Source organism: Notothenia rossii (genome assembly GCF_949606895.1).
Source record: "Notothenia rossii genome assembly, chromosome: 9".
NCBI lineage: Eukaryota > Metazoa > Chordata > Actinopteri > Perciformes > Nototheniidae > Notothenia > Notothenia rossii.
In genome coordinates this window covers 47543223-47558328 of record NC_136907.1, presented here as the reverse complement: position 1 = coordinate 47558328, position 15106 = coordinate 47543223, and the positions used below count along the sequence as shown (strand labels likewise).

The following is a 15106-nucleotide window of genomic DNA, read 5'->3' as shown; positions in this document are numbered from 1 at the left end:
CAAAGCCGGGAGCGATGGCTGCTCTCCCGGGCGATGGCGCACCAGCTTCGCCCTGTCTGAGCATGGACCTGCAGGCCGTGTGTCAACGTGCCGTGTCCAGGCTGGACATCCCATGGACTGAAATGGCCAAGGAGACCTCCAGGTGTCGCTACGAGGGGAAGACTTTGCCCCAAGCAGCGAGGACAAGGAGGCAGCTCCTTCCAGTCTTCCCGGTGATGCTGGACGAGGTGTCGGTCTCGTGGAGAGACCGCCCCTTCAGTAATAAGGCCCCAATCCAGGGTGCCTCCTCCCTGGACTGTGACGGTATGGAGAGGCTCGGCCTGCTCCGCATGCCGCCCATGGAACCGCTGGTGGCAGCCCACCTCCAACCGAGGCTGGCTCTGATACCAAGCAGGAACCCCACGCTACCGGTGAAGGCAGACCGGTTCCAGTCAGCGATGATGGAACGGGCCTATAAAGCCGCAGCGTTGTCCGCCAGGGCAATCAATGTCTCCTCACTGCTGACCGCCTACCAGGACCTATCGAGCAAACCTGGGCCGGCCGTATGGGACGAGATCGCAGCGATCACGGACATTTGCCTCTGCTGTGCAGTCCAGGCCACGGGCAAAGTCATGGGCATAATGGTGGTACAGGAGAGAGCCAGGTGGCTCAACCTGACCAACCTCCCAGACCGGGAAAAGGAGGATGTTCTTGACATGCCTATCATTCCCGATTGTATTTTCGGCTCGATGCAGCGGAGATGTGAGTCGAAAAAGAAGGAAGACGAGGCCCTCCACCTCTGTCTCCCCCGAAGGGGCCAGCCGCTACCTTCGACGGTCTTGCGGCAGTCCTTTGCCCAAGTTGCCTCACGTCCTGCCCGGTTCAAGGTACCGAGGCAGCAGAGGCCACAGCCCGCCCCAAGTCCCCAGCCCAGGCAGGAGACGAGGACGAGCTGGCCAAGGAAATCTCCGGTTTCGGCAGCTGCTGTTCAGGCACAGCCGACTCAGATTTTCTGTCACCAGTCAAGGAAGAAGAAGCGGTCGGCCTGACAGCCTCCTCTCCTCTCCTCGGTGACAGAGCTGGAAGTTCCCTGTTCCCCAGCTCCAGATGTGTTTTCGGGGTCCCACCAGGCCTCCATCTTCCTGCCGCCTCGAGTGATGCCGCAACGCCATCCTCAAGTTCGCGCCAGAAGGGAAACAGACTTAATAACAGAGACAGCGAGTTCTTCTATCTGCCTAAGTCACAAAAACACATGTCACAATTGTTGTTGTTTTCAAATAAACCATTTTTCACTGTCGCATCCAGGCTTCAAGCCGAGGGCGCAGTCCGAAAAAATGAAAAGAAAGACAATAAAAACAATAAACAGTCTGTCGCCTGTCCCTCTTTTGAGAGCAGCTACTGCCTCTCTCAAAAGGCGGATAATAGACGGGTCTGTGAAGGCACCACCGCCATGCGCATGCGCAGTGACGACTGGGGTTATAGAGCCGCTACCGTCACGCGCATGCGCAGTGCCGGCTGGGGTTGTGAAGGCACCACAGTCACGCGCATGCGCAGTCTCGGTGGGGATTGTCGAAATGGGGTACCATCGTGTTCAGACACTAGAGGGCCCCATAACACAACAAATAGAGACTCAGAGGGTAAGAGACGTGACATTTCCGCTGGCTCTAAGGAGAAAACAGTGGGAGATGATCACAATGTCTGCTTGGGTTTTCAAGACAGTAACACGGAGCTACAGACTCCAATTCGCTGTCACCCCCTCTCGCTTCTCGTGCGTTCTGTATTCACAAGCCCGAGGAGAGTCAGCCCATATTCTGGAGAGAGAGATTCTCTCACTTCTAGAAAAGAAGGCTATATCTATAATACCCGCCGAGCAGAGTCAGAGCGGCTTTTATTCCAAGTATTTCCTCGTTCCCAAACGGGGAGGGAACGGAATTCGGCCAATACTTGATTTGAGGGCTCTGAACAAATATCTAAAAAGATACAAATTCAGAATGCTCACTCACACATCTCTGCTGCGTCTCGTGCGACAAAACGACTGGTTTACATCAGTCGACCTGAAAGATGCGTATTTCCACATCCCAGTATATTACCCACACAGGAAATATCTGAGGTTCGCATTTCAGGGGATCTGTTACGAATACAGAGTACTTCCCTTCGGTCTGTCTCTCAGTCCAAGAATGTTTGTACGATGTACGGAAGCCGCGATAGCCCCGTTAAGACAACAGGGTATTCGCCTGGCAACCTACCTAGACGACTGGCTGCTTCTCGCACAGTCGGAACAGGAGGCTATTACGCAGACAAATGTCCTCGTAAAGCACCTGCTCAACCTGGGTTTCATAATAAACACAGAAAAGAGCATGTTGTGCCCGGCACAGACTGTACTCTTCCTGGGTTTACACCTGAACTCGGTGCCCTTTACAGCCCGCCTGTCAGCGGAAAGAGTGAAAGCTTTCAGAGCTTGCCTCGCTCATTTCCAGCTGCGCAAACATGTTCTTTTCAGATCATGCCTGCGGTTACTGGGGCTCATGGCGTCAGTCATCCTGGTCGTACGACTGGGACGGTTACACATGAGGGAGTTTCAGCGCTGGGTAGCCGCTCTAAAACTAAACCCCGCGCGTCATGGTGCACGGAGAGTGATGGTTACTGTGAAATGCGTAATGGCACTGCGCCACTGGCTGCACCCAACTTTTCTGGTACGGGGCGTGCCTATGGGTGCTGTCCTTTCACGGAAGGTGGTCACCACAGACGCATGTCTGATATATGTCTGGTATTTACGAAGGTCGTCCGGTGAGGGGTCTCTGGAGCAGAGACCTCCAGCGGTCGCACATAAATTACCTGGAGCTTTTAGCGGTGTTCCTCACCCTAAAACGCTTTCTGCCTTTTCTCAGAGGACACCATGTCCTCGTGAGGACGGACAATACGACCACAATATCGTATATAAACCGACAAGGGGGTTTGCGCTCTCTCCAGTTACACATGCTGGCACGCAAACTGATCTTGTGGAGCTGCGGCCATCTCCTCTCTCTGAGAGCAACGCACGTACCGGGTGTGATGAACCTCGGGGCAGACCTGCTGTCCAGAGGTGCACCACTATATGCAGACTGGACTCTACATCCAATGGTTGTGAGCCAGCTGTGGGTGCGTTACGGCCGAGCCGCGGTAGATCTGTTCGCATCAAAAGAAAATGCTCAGCTTTTCTTTTCAATGCGCGATCAAAACGCACCATTAGGCGTGGACGCGCTCGCGCACATTTGGCCTCCGGTCCTCCTCTACGCGTTTCCACCCCTGGCGCTGATACCCCCAACTCTGGCCAGAGTGAGGGAACGGCGACACACAATGATCCTGATAGCTCCGCACTGGCCTGCAATGTACTGGCTAGCGGAGATATATCAGCTGCTGTGCGGTCAGCCGTGGCAGCTCCCCCTACGCAGAGACATACTGTCTCAGACGGGGGGGACGATCTTTCACCCACACCCGGATCGCATGGCCCTATGGGCCTGGCCCGTGAGTGGTATAATCTGAATGCAGTGGGTCTCCCGCAGAAGGTGATAAACACTATTCAGAGTCAGTGTTGGGCAAGTTACTTCCAAAATGTAATATATTACATATGACTTATTACTCTCTTTTTGAAAGTAATAAGTTACATTACAATATGACTGTCTCTGAAATGTAATGAGTTTCACTACTTTAGTTACTTTTTAGTTACTTTCACCAAAATAACCGCAAAAGAATAGTTAGGTATTTTAAATGCTAAAATGTAGTTTAGTGCAGCTCATTATACATCCAGTGAAGGGCAATGTGGTATATTATAACAACTGTGTAGGCCCTTAAGGCTACTAACAACTTGTATTACACGGCTTAGTTGAATACTCGATTCTGATTGTAAATTTTTAACATGTGACACGTTGTTAATACAGCAGTACATACCACTGTCAAGGACTATAATGAAGGTTAACATATTGTAAATCAAGGCAAATATTATTTAAACCATGCTCATGGTTTGAAATGGCAAACATTGAAAGGCAAAAGTATTATTAAAACCATGTAGCCTACTACATCATCACCTTGGTCCCATCATATACGCTGGGAAGAGAATATTTACTGTGCTTGAAAACTGGTATCACATCATCATGTGAGGTTGACTTTGTGACTTGGAGAACATTTCAGCTGCAACATCACCTCGTTGATAATAAGCTTGGGATATGAGATATTTTAGTAGCCATTCGTGGTGAAGGCATCTGTGCTATTGTATGCATTATGTTTGACCCAACATTTCTACAGGCATGTCAGAATATGGTACTATTTTCACATGAATATTCTAGCCATTGTCTATTTTTATACCACAAGCTGCAAAATGACCGCCTTACCCCACTGTACAGGCGGGTAGTTGTTTAGATATACCTGGCACCTGCGGGCCGCAGAGGGGCGGCGTAGTTTCGGGCGACGAAGACTGCTACTCCCGGGCCGGCGAGTCAGGCGGGAGTAAGCTAGTGTCCACAACGGAGGGTAACGTGATGTCCGCATCTGACCTGTTGCTACTGTCTGCAGTAGATGCAGTGTTGCTGGCGTTTAGTGATGGTTGCTTTAACCATTTTCGTATAAATGATTATCCACAGATCAGATGTGTATCACTGCTGTGGAAGCACTTTGGAAATGATGCACGCGCAGCGGAGCAGGTCAAGCGCACCTGACAAAATGTGTTGTTTGTATTTTTCGCTACGTTCTCTTTTTTGAATGGTTGCATAACGTTCAACTTCCCCGAAGATCTCGACGCGAAGCCTGAAGGGTAAACACCAGGTTTACTAATCTACCCGCACAATTTGTCCGGTGTCGGAATGTCTCGCTATGTTAGTACATTCTTAAAAAAACAAAACACCATTTAATTTCGGGTTAAAATGTGTTGTTACTGGGAATTGTAACGGGTAATATATTACCCACATTTCATTAGTAATGCGTTACATTACTTCGTTACAGCAAAAAGTAATATATTACTGTAACTCCGTTACTTTTGCAACACTGTTCAGAGTGCGAGAGCTTCCTCCACTAGGTCTCTTTATGACTGTAAGTGGAGGCTGTTTGAGGACTGGTGCCTTCAAAAAGGGCACACCTCTTTTCAATGCCCTGTGGGAGTGATTTTATCATTTCTACAGGACCTAATTGATAAACACAGAGCTTTCTCCACGATCAAAGTCTACCTGGCTGCTATTGCTGCATGCCATGTGGGTTTTGAGGGTAAGACGGCAGGCCAGCATCCTCTGGTCTGCCGTTTTATGAAGGGAGCTCGCAGACTCCTTCCTGTTTCCAGGTCACTGGTGCCCTTATGGGACTTGACCGTGGTTTTAGATGGGCTCACTCGAGCCCCATTTGAACCCCTGGAAGAAGCTGACATGAAGCACCTGTCACTCAAGACAGTGCTGTTACTGGCCCTGGCATCCGCCAAGCGAGTCAGTGACATTCATGCGCTATCTGTACATCCTTCATGCACTCAGTTCGCCCGAGGGTTAACGAGAGTGTTGCTGAAGCCCAACCCTGCCTTTATACCTAAGGTGGTTGGTTCATGTACCCCCATTGACATTGAGGCATTTCCTCCGCCGCTGTGTCCCTCCGGGCAACAGCAGCCGAATTTGCTATGTCCAGTCCGTGCTTTACGCACTTATATGGACAGATCAAAAGAGTTTCGTCATAATGACCAACTCTTTGTGTCCTGGGCTAACCCTCGGAAGGGCAAGCCTGTTACTAAGCAACGGCTCTCTCACTGGATTGTGGAGGCAATTGCTTTGGCTTACACGAGTCAGGGTCTGCAGGCACCTTCGGGTTTGCGTGCTCATTCGACTCGTGGTCTGGCTACATCCTGGGCTTTGTTCAAGGGTGTTTCCATCCAAGACATTTGTGCAGCAGCGAGCTGGTCCTCGCCGCTCACTTTTGTCTGCTTTTACAGATTAGACATCTCTGCTCCCAGTGTGGCCCATGCAGTGCTGGGCCCCCTGCTGAGTTAGAGCTCTAACTGTTAAATTCTGGTTGGGTTTGGTGATTTTCGAGATAAGCTCGTCTGGCAATACGGGAGCTACAATATCCCATAGTGAGACATCGAACGGAGTGTTACGAATGAGAACTATAGGTTACTTACGTAACCCCAGTTCTCAGAGTAACATGAAGTGAGATGTCTCACCAGACGGCCCTCCTTGCTATGGTGAAGCGAGAAGAGCTGCTTATTTTGAATGATGCATGCGGTGTAGCGCAAGCTACTTATAGGGGGTAAATTCCCTGACGCTGACGTCAAGATCACCAGCCAATCAGGATTGGCGTAATGAGATTGATGCTTCTGTTTGCTCCGCGATGAGGCTCATCCCATAGTGAGACATCTCACTTCATGTTACTCTGAGAACTGGGGTTACGTAAGTAACCTATAGTTTCCAGGCCTGATCTTGTGGACATGTAACGTCAGTCTCCCAGCGGCGGAGGTGGAGGAACCGCGGGGTGCGCTAATTCAGAGCCCCATATTGCTATTTTCCAAGCTAATGTAGCTTTGTCATATTTGTCAACGCTGCATTGAGGCTATTGTGATCATGTGGGTGGACTTAGGCTCAAACCCGGGGTGAGTTACACTTTAATTTAATATGTTGCTATTAGACATGATTAGAATTGTCAGTATCCCTATTCCACTACTCATCACATTTTATATTCTCTCTGTTCATTATATTTGTAAACAATGTATATACATTACCATTTATCTGAGAGAAGTTGTCTTGACTGTTTTGTTAGTAAATCAATGTATATATCGGTTCCACAGTCATTTTGAATAGAGTTAATGTGTGTGGGCTGCAGCTGGGGCGACGCAAGAGGTTGCCGTAAAAAAATTATTCGGCATGCGCCGAAAAGTAGAAATCGAAGCATGGCCCTGCGGCGTTTTCGCTGGACCGCCTGATCTGGATAGACCCAGTGACTCAACAGTTTTGTAAATACATCTAATATCATAAATTGAATTTGATTAGAATATGATGAAGCCCTATTATAACTACACTGCGACAAACACTCACCCAATCTGTAGTGGGAGGCCCAGATCCTGGGGGCTTTGAGGCAGAGCACATTGCACAGTTGTTCTCCATGTGAAACACTGCAGGAAAAGAAAATATGTTATTTAGACATACTGTATGTGTATACATTTAACAGTTTATTGGCAGCAGAAGTGCAGTCAAATTCTATGCAGCTGTTCAGCTGTAAATGATAGCTTATGAACTCTAAATGGATCATGAATGGGATCATTAACACAGGTTTAATATGTTTTTAAGGATGGATGTTTTAAAAAGAAGACTGTACACAGTGTGAACAGAACAACATATAAGCAGACATACATAAACAATCCGTAATATTCAAAACATTACTAAGCAATGACCTGTATGCAACAAATTAAAAAATGCAGGAATTTATATTTGTCACTGTTTCACTCTAAGCCCTGTTTTGTGTTCAATATTTCACCCATGCCTCATGCCACTCTGCCTGTAAGCTTCTGTTTTTTTTTTTCAATAAACCACCTATAAACTGTTCCTGGATGCCTGGTACAATCTGTATTCGTTTCCTCTTCCCTGCTCTCCTGACACAAACCGTGACAGTTTAAGTGTCAGTATTTACATTCCTTATTGCAGCAGGAAAAAAAGTTATTCTTCAACTGTTAATGTCTCAATGGAGTGTGTGTGAGAGAAATATAAGTTATGGGTTCAACTGAGATATGTATGGAATATTTGGTTTGGGCTCTGTGCTTAAAATCAATGATGCTGTAGACTATAAATGCTGTAGTGTGTGGACTCAAAGGCAATTTTACAGGCTTTAGTTATTGTAGATTTGTTTGATTGCATTGGATTAATAGAAGTTCATCATTTCCAGAACAACTAACTAAGAACCATAACATAAAGCAGGACAAATGACTTACAAACCTGAACCATTGAGTATTGAAAGTGCAAACTTTCTCCTCTCACAAGCCATCTCCTTTTTGGATGTCCCAAAGGAAATAATTGGTCATGCAGGAAAGGCCTCCATCACTGCTCTTGCCATCTACACACCAACACACAGAATCACACTTGTCTTCTGCGCTACATTGTTTTTGCCAGTAAAATTACAAAATTGAATTGATATTTCAATAAAAATGATCAAACTATTAATAACTAATAGTTGTAATGAGGTAATTAACACAACTTGAAGAATGTACATGACAAACTACATGGGCTGTGTCAACAACCAGCCCTCTCATCACTTTTACACAATTCCTCAAAAAAATAAACTGAAAATTGATAATTCAGAAACTAATGACTTATTTTTTAACATCATTGACTATTTTATACTTTAAACTTGTATAATAATCAAGACACTGAAATAAATATAAGAATATATATATATGTAGCAGAAGCATAAATATTACATATAGTAGTTAAAGTCAAAAACTACGTTACCATGGTAACAATGACCCCGCAGCTACTGCCATCACGTTGAACTGGATGGGTCATGGTTGCTCCTCTCCATTTGACAGTACCCCAGTCCTCCTTGCCATAGCAGGTCCTCCTCATCTTGAAGTATTCCCTTTGTAAAACACATTGCGGAATAGTCTCTAATGTAACTCCCAACAGACACATGTAGAATAAAAATCTTTAAATATTGTGTAAAATAAAAACACTCCATCCGAACAGTATGGACACTGGAAAATATTGTAGGTTACCTTGCTTACTGAGCTACTTCATTTAGAATGTGTACACAGATACTAAGGGCGGGATAAGGAAATATCATTTAAAAAACAGCTGAGACCACCAAGCACAAAATAAATGCTTCAGTGGTGTGGGTATGGGAACTATTGTTAACATACTTATACATGTTTACTTAAACACAAAGCACTAAATATAATTCTAAGATCACTTTATATCTAATTTGCTGACTTACCGTACTCTTTTCGCAGCATTTTCCGAGTCTGCTTTCTCTTTGGAATTTGCCGCTGGATCCACCAAAAATACTGATCTTATGGCAGGAAATAAGTACTAAAAAAAAAGGGATGTCATTTCAAAACAGAATCAAACACATATACATATTTCAATGAAAGGGATTTCTGAATGAAAACCAGCAACTTCCAGTGTGTTCTTTCAATATTTACAAAGGCCATCATGGCTTGATAATCATTAAAGTTGATCTATAACAGCAATAAAAAATACTTTTTTTTAAGTTTTCTTAGGAATATGATGCCTTATTTTATTACAAATAAATCATGGTGTTTGAATTTGTATATTAAATTACAAAATAGAAAACCCAACGTACTATAACACAAGATGTACACATGCAAGTAAGCCATTTCACAGCCAATTTTGGCTCTACAAGGTGTGGATAGGTAAAAGGCATGAAAACACACATTACCTTTGGCAAGCCGTGCCGACTGAGCTGGGTTCGTTCTCCAAAAAGTATAATACCTGCTGTGTAATAATTGAGTATGTAAATTGTGTTTACAGTGTTGAACTGGCTGGCATACAGATGGAATAGGCCCTCAATAACCTAAATCCAGAAACAAATTAACAACTTGTTAAGTAAAAAAAAATCAGTCTTACTATCTTTATGATAAATTATCCAAAACTCTACATAATTAATATTCAGATAAAAGGGAAAATGTAAGTTTAAACATTAACTGAAAAATCGTATATTCTAAAACAGACGTATTAAGTTATGACCAGTAAACAAAGTGATTCAGAATACATTCAAAAATGTATATGTAATACTGTCCATTCTCATGTATTTTATCACTGAACGTATACTTAAAGTCCATGTAAGAAAAATTAAATAAAATGAAGAATTAGCCAATGACATCTTTGTTGCAAGTCAATATCTAAATGCAATTTTGAAAATGATGTTTTAATTATGAGAATGATTCCAACCTGCTCTTCTTGGTCTTGAGATAGTTTTTCTGAGACCATCTGGCTGGCATTCAGAGTGGGTGATACAAGTATCTCTCTACAGGCTCTCTCCATTTCCTTCACCGAGGGTTCCTCATTGTTCACAAGGTGAACAGTGATATGTTGATTTTTGAATTGTGTATGTTCATGGAAGTCTTTGACAGTGGTCACTAGAATGTCTGCACACATTGGCAAGGGGAAGTTGAATATCCCTGAATTTATAGCCGGAATGGCAACAGACTGCAAATTATGTTCCATTACTTTTTGTAGTATGCTCCATACTGTTTCTTTCAAAGCCTTCTTTGCTTTGGACAACACTGCTGGAGATGGAGATTTATTTACACATGGGCCAACTGCATGAATAACCTTTTTGCAAGGTAGGTTACCAGCACTGGTTCTGATTGCCTCTCCAGTTTTTAATTTCCCGTACTTGCCAATGTGGAGGTTGCACTCTGCTTTGATCACTGGCCCTCCAGCTGTACTCAGAGCCAGTGCAAGACCGTCACAATGCTGCAGGTTCTTATTGGCCGCATCGACAACACCATCAACTACGAATGTTGTGAGATCTGCCTTCCATACACATACTTTGACAGTTTCAGACAGTTCAACTGACAACATCTTGACTTGGTGCATGCTTCTTCCTGCTGATGAATCCAGATTCACATTTTCACTTGAAAACAGCAGGGGTGGTGCATCTTCCACTACACTGACACTGGACAAGTCAGTTCCGTCTGTATCACACTGTACACATAAAGGCAGAATGGCATCTACTGTAAGTACAATGTCAGTATATTACAAATGATGCAGTCTAATTGTAGTATCATCCCTGGATTAATGTTAATAATCTAAAAAATACATTATTCCTAAAATATATATTTTTTATCCACAGTACAGGTTTTATAATGCTTTGTTAAGAAAATTGACCTGTGATGTCACATGTTCTGGAGAGGGCTTCTGTTCATGTGCATCCGTAATGACTGATGTTGACTGGTGGGGGGACTTGAGCTGTGAAAAATGTAATACAGATAATTCCATGAAATACAAACATCACCCCATTATAAAACATTAGCTATTTGACTATTTGTCCATGTTCCTCAGAATGAGATGGGAGGGATAGCATGTCATGGTAAACACAAAAGTTGGAGACAAGAAATTTTACACATGGAAAAGTTACAAGATACATCAACAACATTTCATAAGATCATCATGAGATCTTCTTAAAGAAGAACTCTACTGTAATTCTTTGTTCTTTCTAGTAGAATGAAAAAAGCCATTCTGTCATCCTTTACAATTGAAGGACATTTAAAAAATAAATGCAGCAAAATGTTAGGCACTAACCTGAGATGGTGTGTGTTGTGGAAAGCTGTATCTGTGTTTTTCCTGTGCCTCTTTGAGGTTGGACGTGGACAGAGATGGGTTGAGAATCTTCTTCATAACCTGATAATCCCAAATGTACTTGACGTCAACATTTTATATTATCTATATTATATAAACACATAAACACATAGCATCACTTGTAAAAAATGGTGATCAATGAAGTAACCTTTCCTTTACCTTCTTTGCTTTAGATTTCTTGAAATCAAAAGGCTTTGTGATTGGTGTAACATATACACCTCTCCTCCTCTGTTTCCACTGTTCCACATCTACCCTGTGGGTCTTAATTATAATAAACAGAGAGCAATACAGTAGGTGTAGTTACTATAAATGGAAGACAATATTTCCACAACATTTTCAATTGCATTCTGTATAAATTGGCACACATTAGTGGATATGTGGCAAAACTAGACAACTATGTGATGGCAATTTCATCACCTATGGTTAGTTGATGTTTTCAATAATATATTTGGTGTTTAAACCTGAGGTTATGTCTTAGTCCTCTAAGTGATTCTGACCTGTAATGGGATTTAATTTGCATGAACAAAAAGTAATTTTTTAATGTTCACTCCATGCATATAATTGTAAAAATGGATAACGTATTAAAGGTATGTAAACGAAACAGACATAACAGATGCTTTTTCATTGTTACATTTTAACAACAGATCAGTTGTGGGAGTCAATCAGCTACAACTAATTTAAAGGAGGAGGTCTGAGAGACAGAGAAAACTAACATTTCCTTGTTCTCTCCGTATATAATAATCCTAAACAAAATGCAATGCCACCAAAAAAGATTCCTCCGCATGCTGAGGAGGTTGACGACATTAAACGATCGTTAGACATGTTGACGGAGGAGGTATCTGTTGTAAGACAGCAACAGATAGCAATTATGAGCCTGGTGGAGGAAGTTAAAGCCCTGAGGCTAGAAAACTCCGAAAAAGAAAATAGGATATTCTCGCTGCAAAATCGGGTGGATGAGCTGGAACAATACACCCGAATTAACAACATTATAATCACTGGACTGGAGACGAAACCCCACTCATACGCCCGGGCGGCGACGAGGATGACCGGAAGGGACACAAGCGAGGAGGATGCTACATCTGTGGAGCTACAGGTGACGGCCTTCCTCAACACCAAGGGAATAGAGATTGACAGCGACAACATCGAGGCCTGTCACCCGCTACCACAGAGAAATAAAACTGATAAACCGGCAATAATAATAAGGTTTGCCTACAGAAAACATAAAATTGAACTTCTGAAACAGGGAAGACGGCTTAAGGGCTCGGATGTACAGTATATATGAATGAACACCTCACTAAAAGAAATGCTGAGATCGCCAGAAAGGCCCGATTCCTGAGAAAACAGCAAAAAATACAATCAACATGGACTGCAAACTGCAAAATCTTCATCAAGCTTAACGGATCACCAGAACAAGCCAAAGTGTTAATCATCAGGGACCTGAAGGAACTGGAAAAATACCAATGAAACAAATCAGACACGGTAACGAAATTAAAAAACTACCGTGGCAATTCCAGATAATACACACATATCTCCATCAAGACTAGAAACGTTTGCATATACAGAGCATAAAGCACAGGACATGGAAAATGACATTGATCCGGTAAATAACTGACTGAACAATATCAACAACAGCTGCAACTATTTCACAGAAGAGCAATTCAATGTAACGTGTCAATCCGAAGAGAACATATCAATTATCCACTTCAATAGCAGAAGCCTATATGCCAACTTCCTCAACATTAAAGAATATCTAAGTCAGTTTAAGAACCCATTCAACATCATAGCAATATCAGAGACCTGGATCAGTACTGAGAAATGTATGGACTCTGAGATGGATGGCTACGAACTGAATTATATAAACAGAAGGAATAAGAGTGGAGGGGGTGTGGCAATCTATGTGGATAAAGGAATGAACTATAAGGTGGTTGAGAGCATGACAACAGCTGTTGACGATTTGTTTGAATGTGTTACAGTATACATTTGTATGGAAAAGTCTAAAAATGTTATTGTGAGTTGTATATACAGAGCTCCTGGAACCTGTTGACACATTTACAGAAAGGGTAGAAAACATGTTTACTAAATCATTACAAAAAATGATGTTTATCTGTGGGGATTACAATATTGACCTGTTGAATCCAAATAAGCATAAAATGACAGAACACTTCATCAATACATTGTACAGTATGGGTTTGTATCCTAAAATTACCAGACCTAGTAGAATCACTTCTCATTCTGCTACATTAATAGACAACATATTCACAAACATTATGGAAAACAATACAGTAGGCGGACTATTATATAGTGACATAAGTGATCATTTACCTTTTTTTATTGTCTATCACTGCAGTTGTAAGAAACCGAAAGTCGCCTGCCATTTCAAATACAAAAGATTGAGAACTGAAAATAACATAATTGCATTTAAGGATGACTTACTAAAGCAGAATTGGAGGGTAGTATATGAGAGAGACGATATTGACAAGGCCTATGATGAATTTCTAAACATCTTTAAAGCACTTTATGACAAAAACTGTCCCGTGAAACAATGCAGAGAGAGACACAAACAAACTCACAGTGCATGGATCACTAATGGCCTAAAAGATGCCTGCAAAAAGAAAAATACACTATATAGACAATTCATAAAATATAGAACTTCAGAAGCAGAAAAATAAATATAAAAGATATAAGAATAAATTAACCCATATTCTGAGGATATGTAAAAAAGAATACTATAATAAAATATTAGAGAATAATAAGAATAATATGAAAGGTTTAAGGAAAGTATTAAATAGTGAATTCTTTGTAAATGTGGGGCCAGATCTGGCAGAAAAAATTAAAACCGTAGAAACAACTAAAGGGGAAGATGAAAACAAAAAAAAGAAGGAATGAAAACAATAGAAGGAATGAAAACAATAGCTCTTTCTTCCTCACACCAGTCGAAGAAAAATAAATCATAGATACTGTGCGAAAATGTAAAAGCAAATCCTCGACCGATTGGAATAATATTGATATGATTATAGTAAAAAACATTATTGAAGAAATTGCAGAATCATCTCTTTAACTTGTCTTTTCAATCTGGTCAATTCCCAAATAAAATGAAAATACCAAAAGTTATACCATTATATAAAATTGGGGATAAACACCATTACACAAATTACAGGTCTGTTTCATTGCTCTCTCAGTTTTCCAAGATCCTTGAAAAGATTTTTACAAAAAGACTTGACAGTTTCATGGAAACACATCAGCTTTTGGACAACAGTCAATATGGATTCAGGAAAGATAGATCAACATCTATGGCACTAATGGAATTAAGTGAGGAAATAGCAAACTGCATGGACAATAAAAAACAAGCAGTGGGAATATTTATAGACTTACAAAAAGCATTTGACACCTTAGATCACAATATTTTACTGACAAAACTGGAACGGTATGGCATCAGAGGGGTGGGATTAGACTGGGTGAGAGATTATTTAAGCAACAGACAACAATTTGTTGAAATTGGTGAACATAAATCAGAATGCATGAATATAACTTGTGGAGTACCTCAGGGGTCCGTGTTGGGTCCAAAGCTGTTCAATATACATCAACGACATTTGCAGAGCATCAAATATATTGAAATGTATTTTATTTGCAGATGATACTAGTATTTTTTGTTCCGGTGACAATCTGAAAGAGTTAATGGAAGTGATAGCAGCAGAAACGATTAAATTAAAACATTGGTTTGACACAAACAAATTGTCATTAAATATAAGCAAAACAAAGATGATGTTATTTGGAAAACATAATCCACAGGTGGAATTAATACTAGATAACAT

General features: G+C 42.0%; 1 protein-coding gene across 3 annotated transcripts in view; it reads right to left on the bottom strand.

Annotated features, from left to right (window-relative positions):
• Window positions 1-15106, bottom strand: part of LOC307019703 (uncharacterized protein) — a 47858-nt gene that overhangs the window by 9785 nt on the left and 22967 nt on the right. For 2 of the 3 annotated variants that reach the window (XM_079650760.1, XM_079650759.1), the window contains exons 7-15: window positions 11454-11555; window positions 11238-11336; window positions 10824-10904; window positions 9882-10640; window positions 9370-9504; window positions 8905-8999; window positions 8424-8550; window positions 7911-8028; window positions 7017-7093 (exon numbers count right to left, since the gene is read on the bottom strand). In XM_079650760.1, the coding sequence (XP_079506886.1) occupies window positions 7993-8028; window positions 8424-8550; window positions 8905-8999; window positions 9370-9504; window positions 9882-10640; window positions 10824-10904; window positions 11238-11336; window positions 11454-11555 (1434 nt within the window). In that variant the 3' untranslated portion in view covers window positions 7017-7093; window positions 7911-7992. Of the gene's footprint in view, window positions 1-7016; window positions 7094-7910; window positions 8029-8423; window positions 8551-8904; window positions 9000-9369; window positions 9505-9881; window positions 10641-10823; window positions 10905-11237; window positions 11337-11453; window positions 11556-15106 lie in introns of those variants that run through there. The other variant, XM_079650761.1, reaches the window with a different exon arrangement.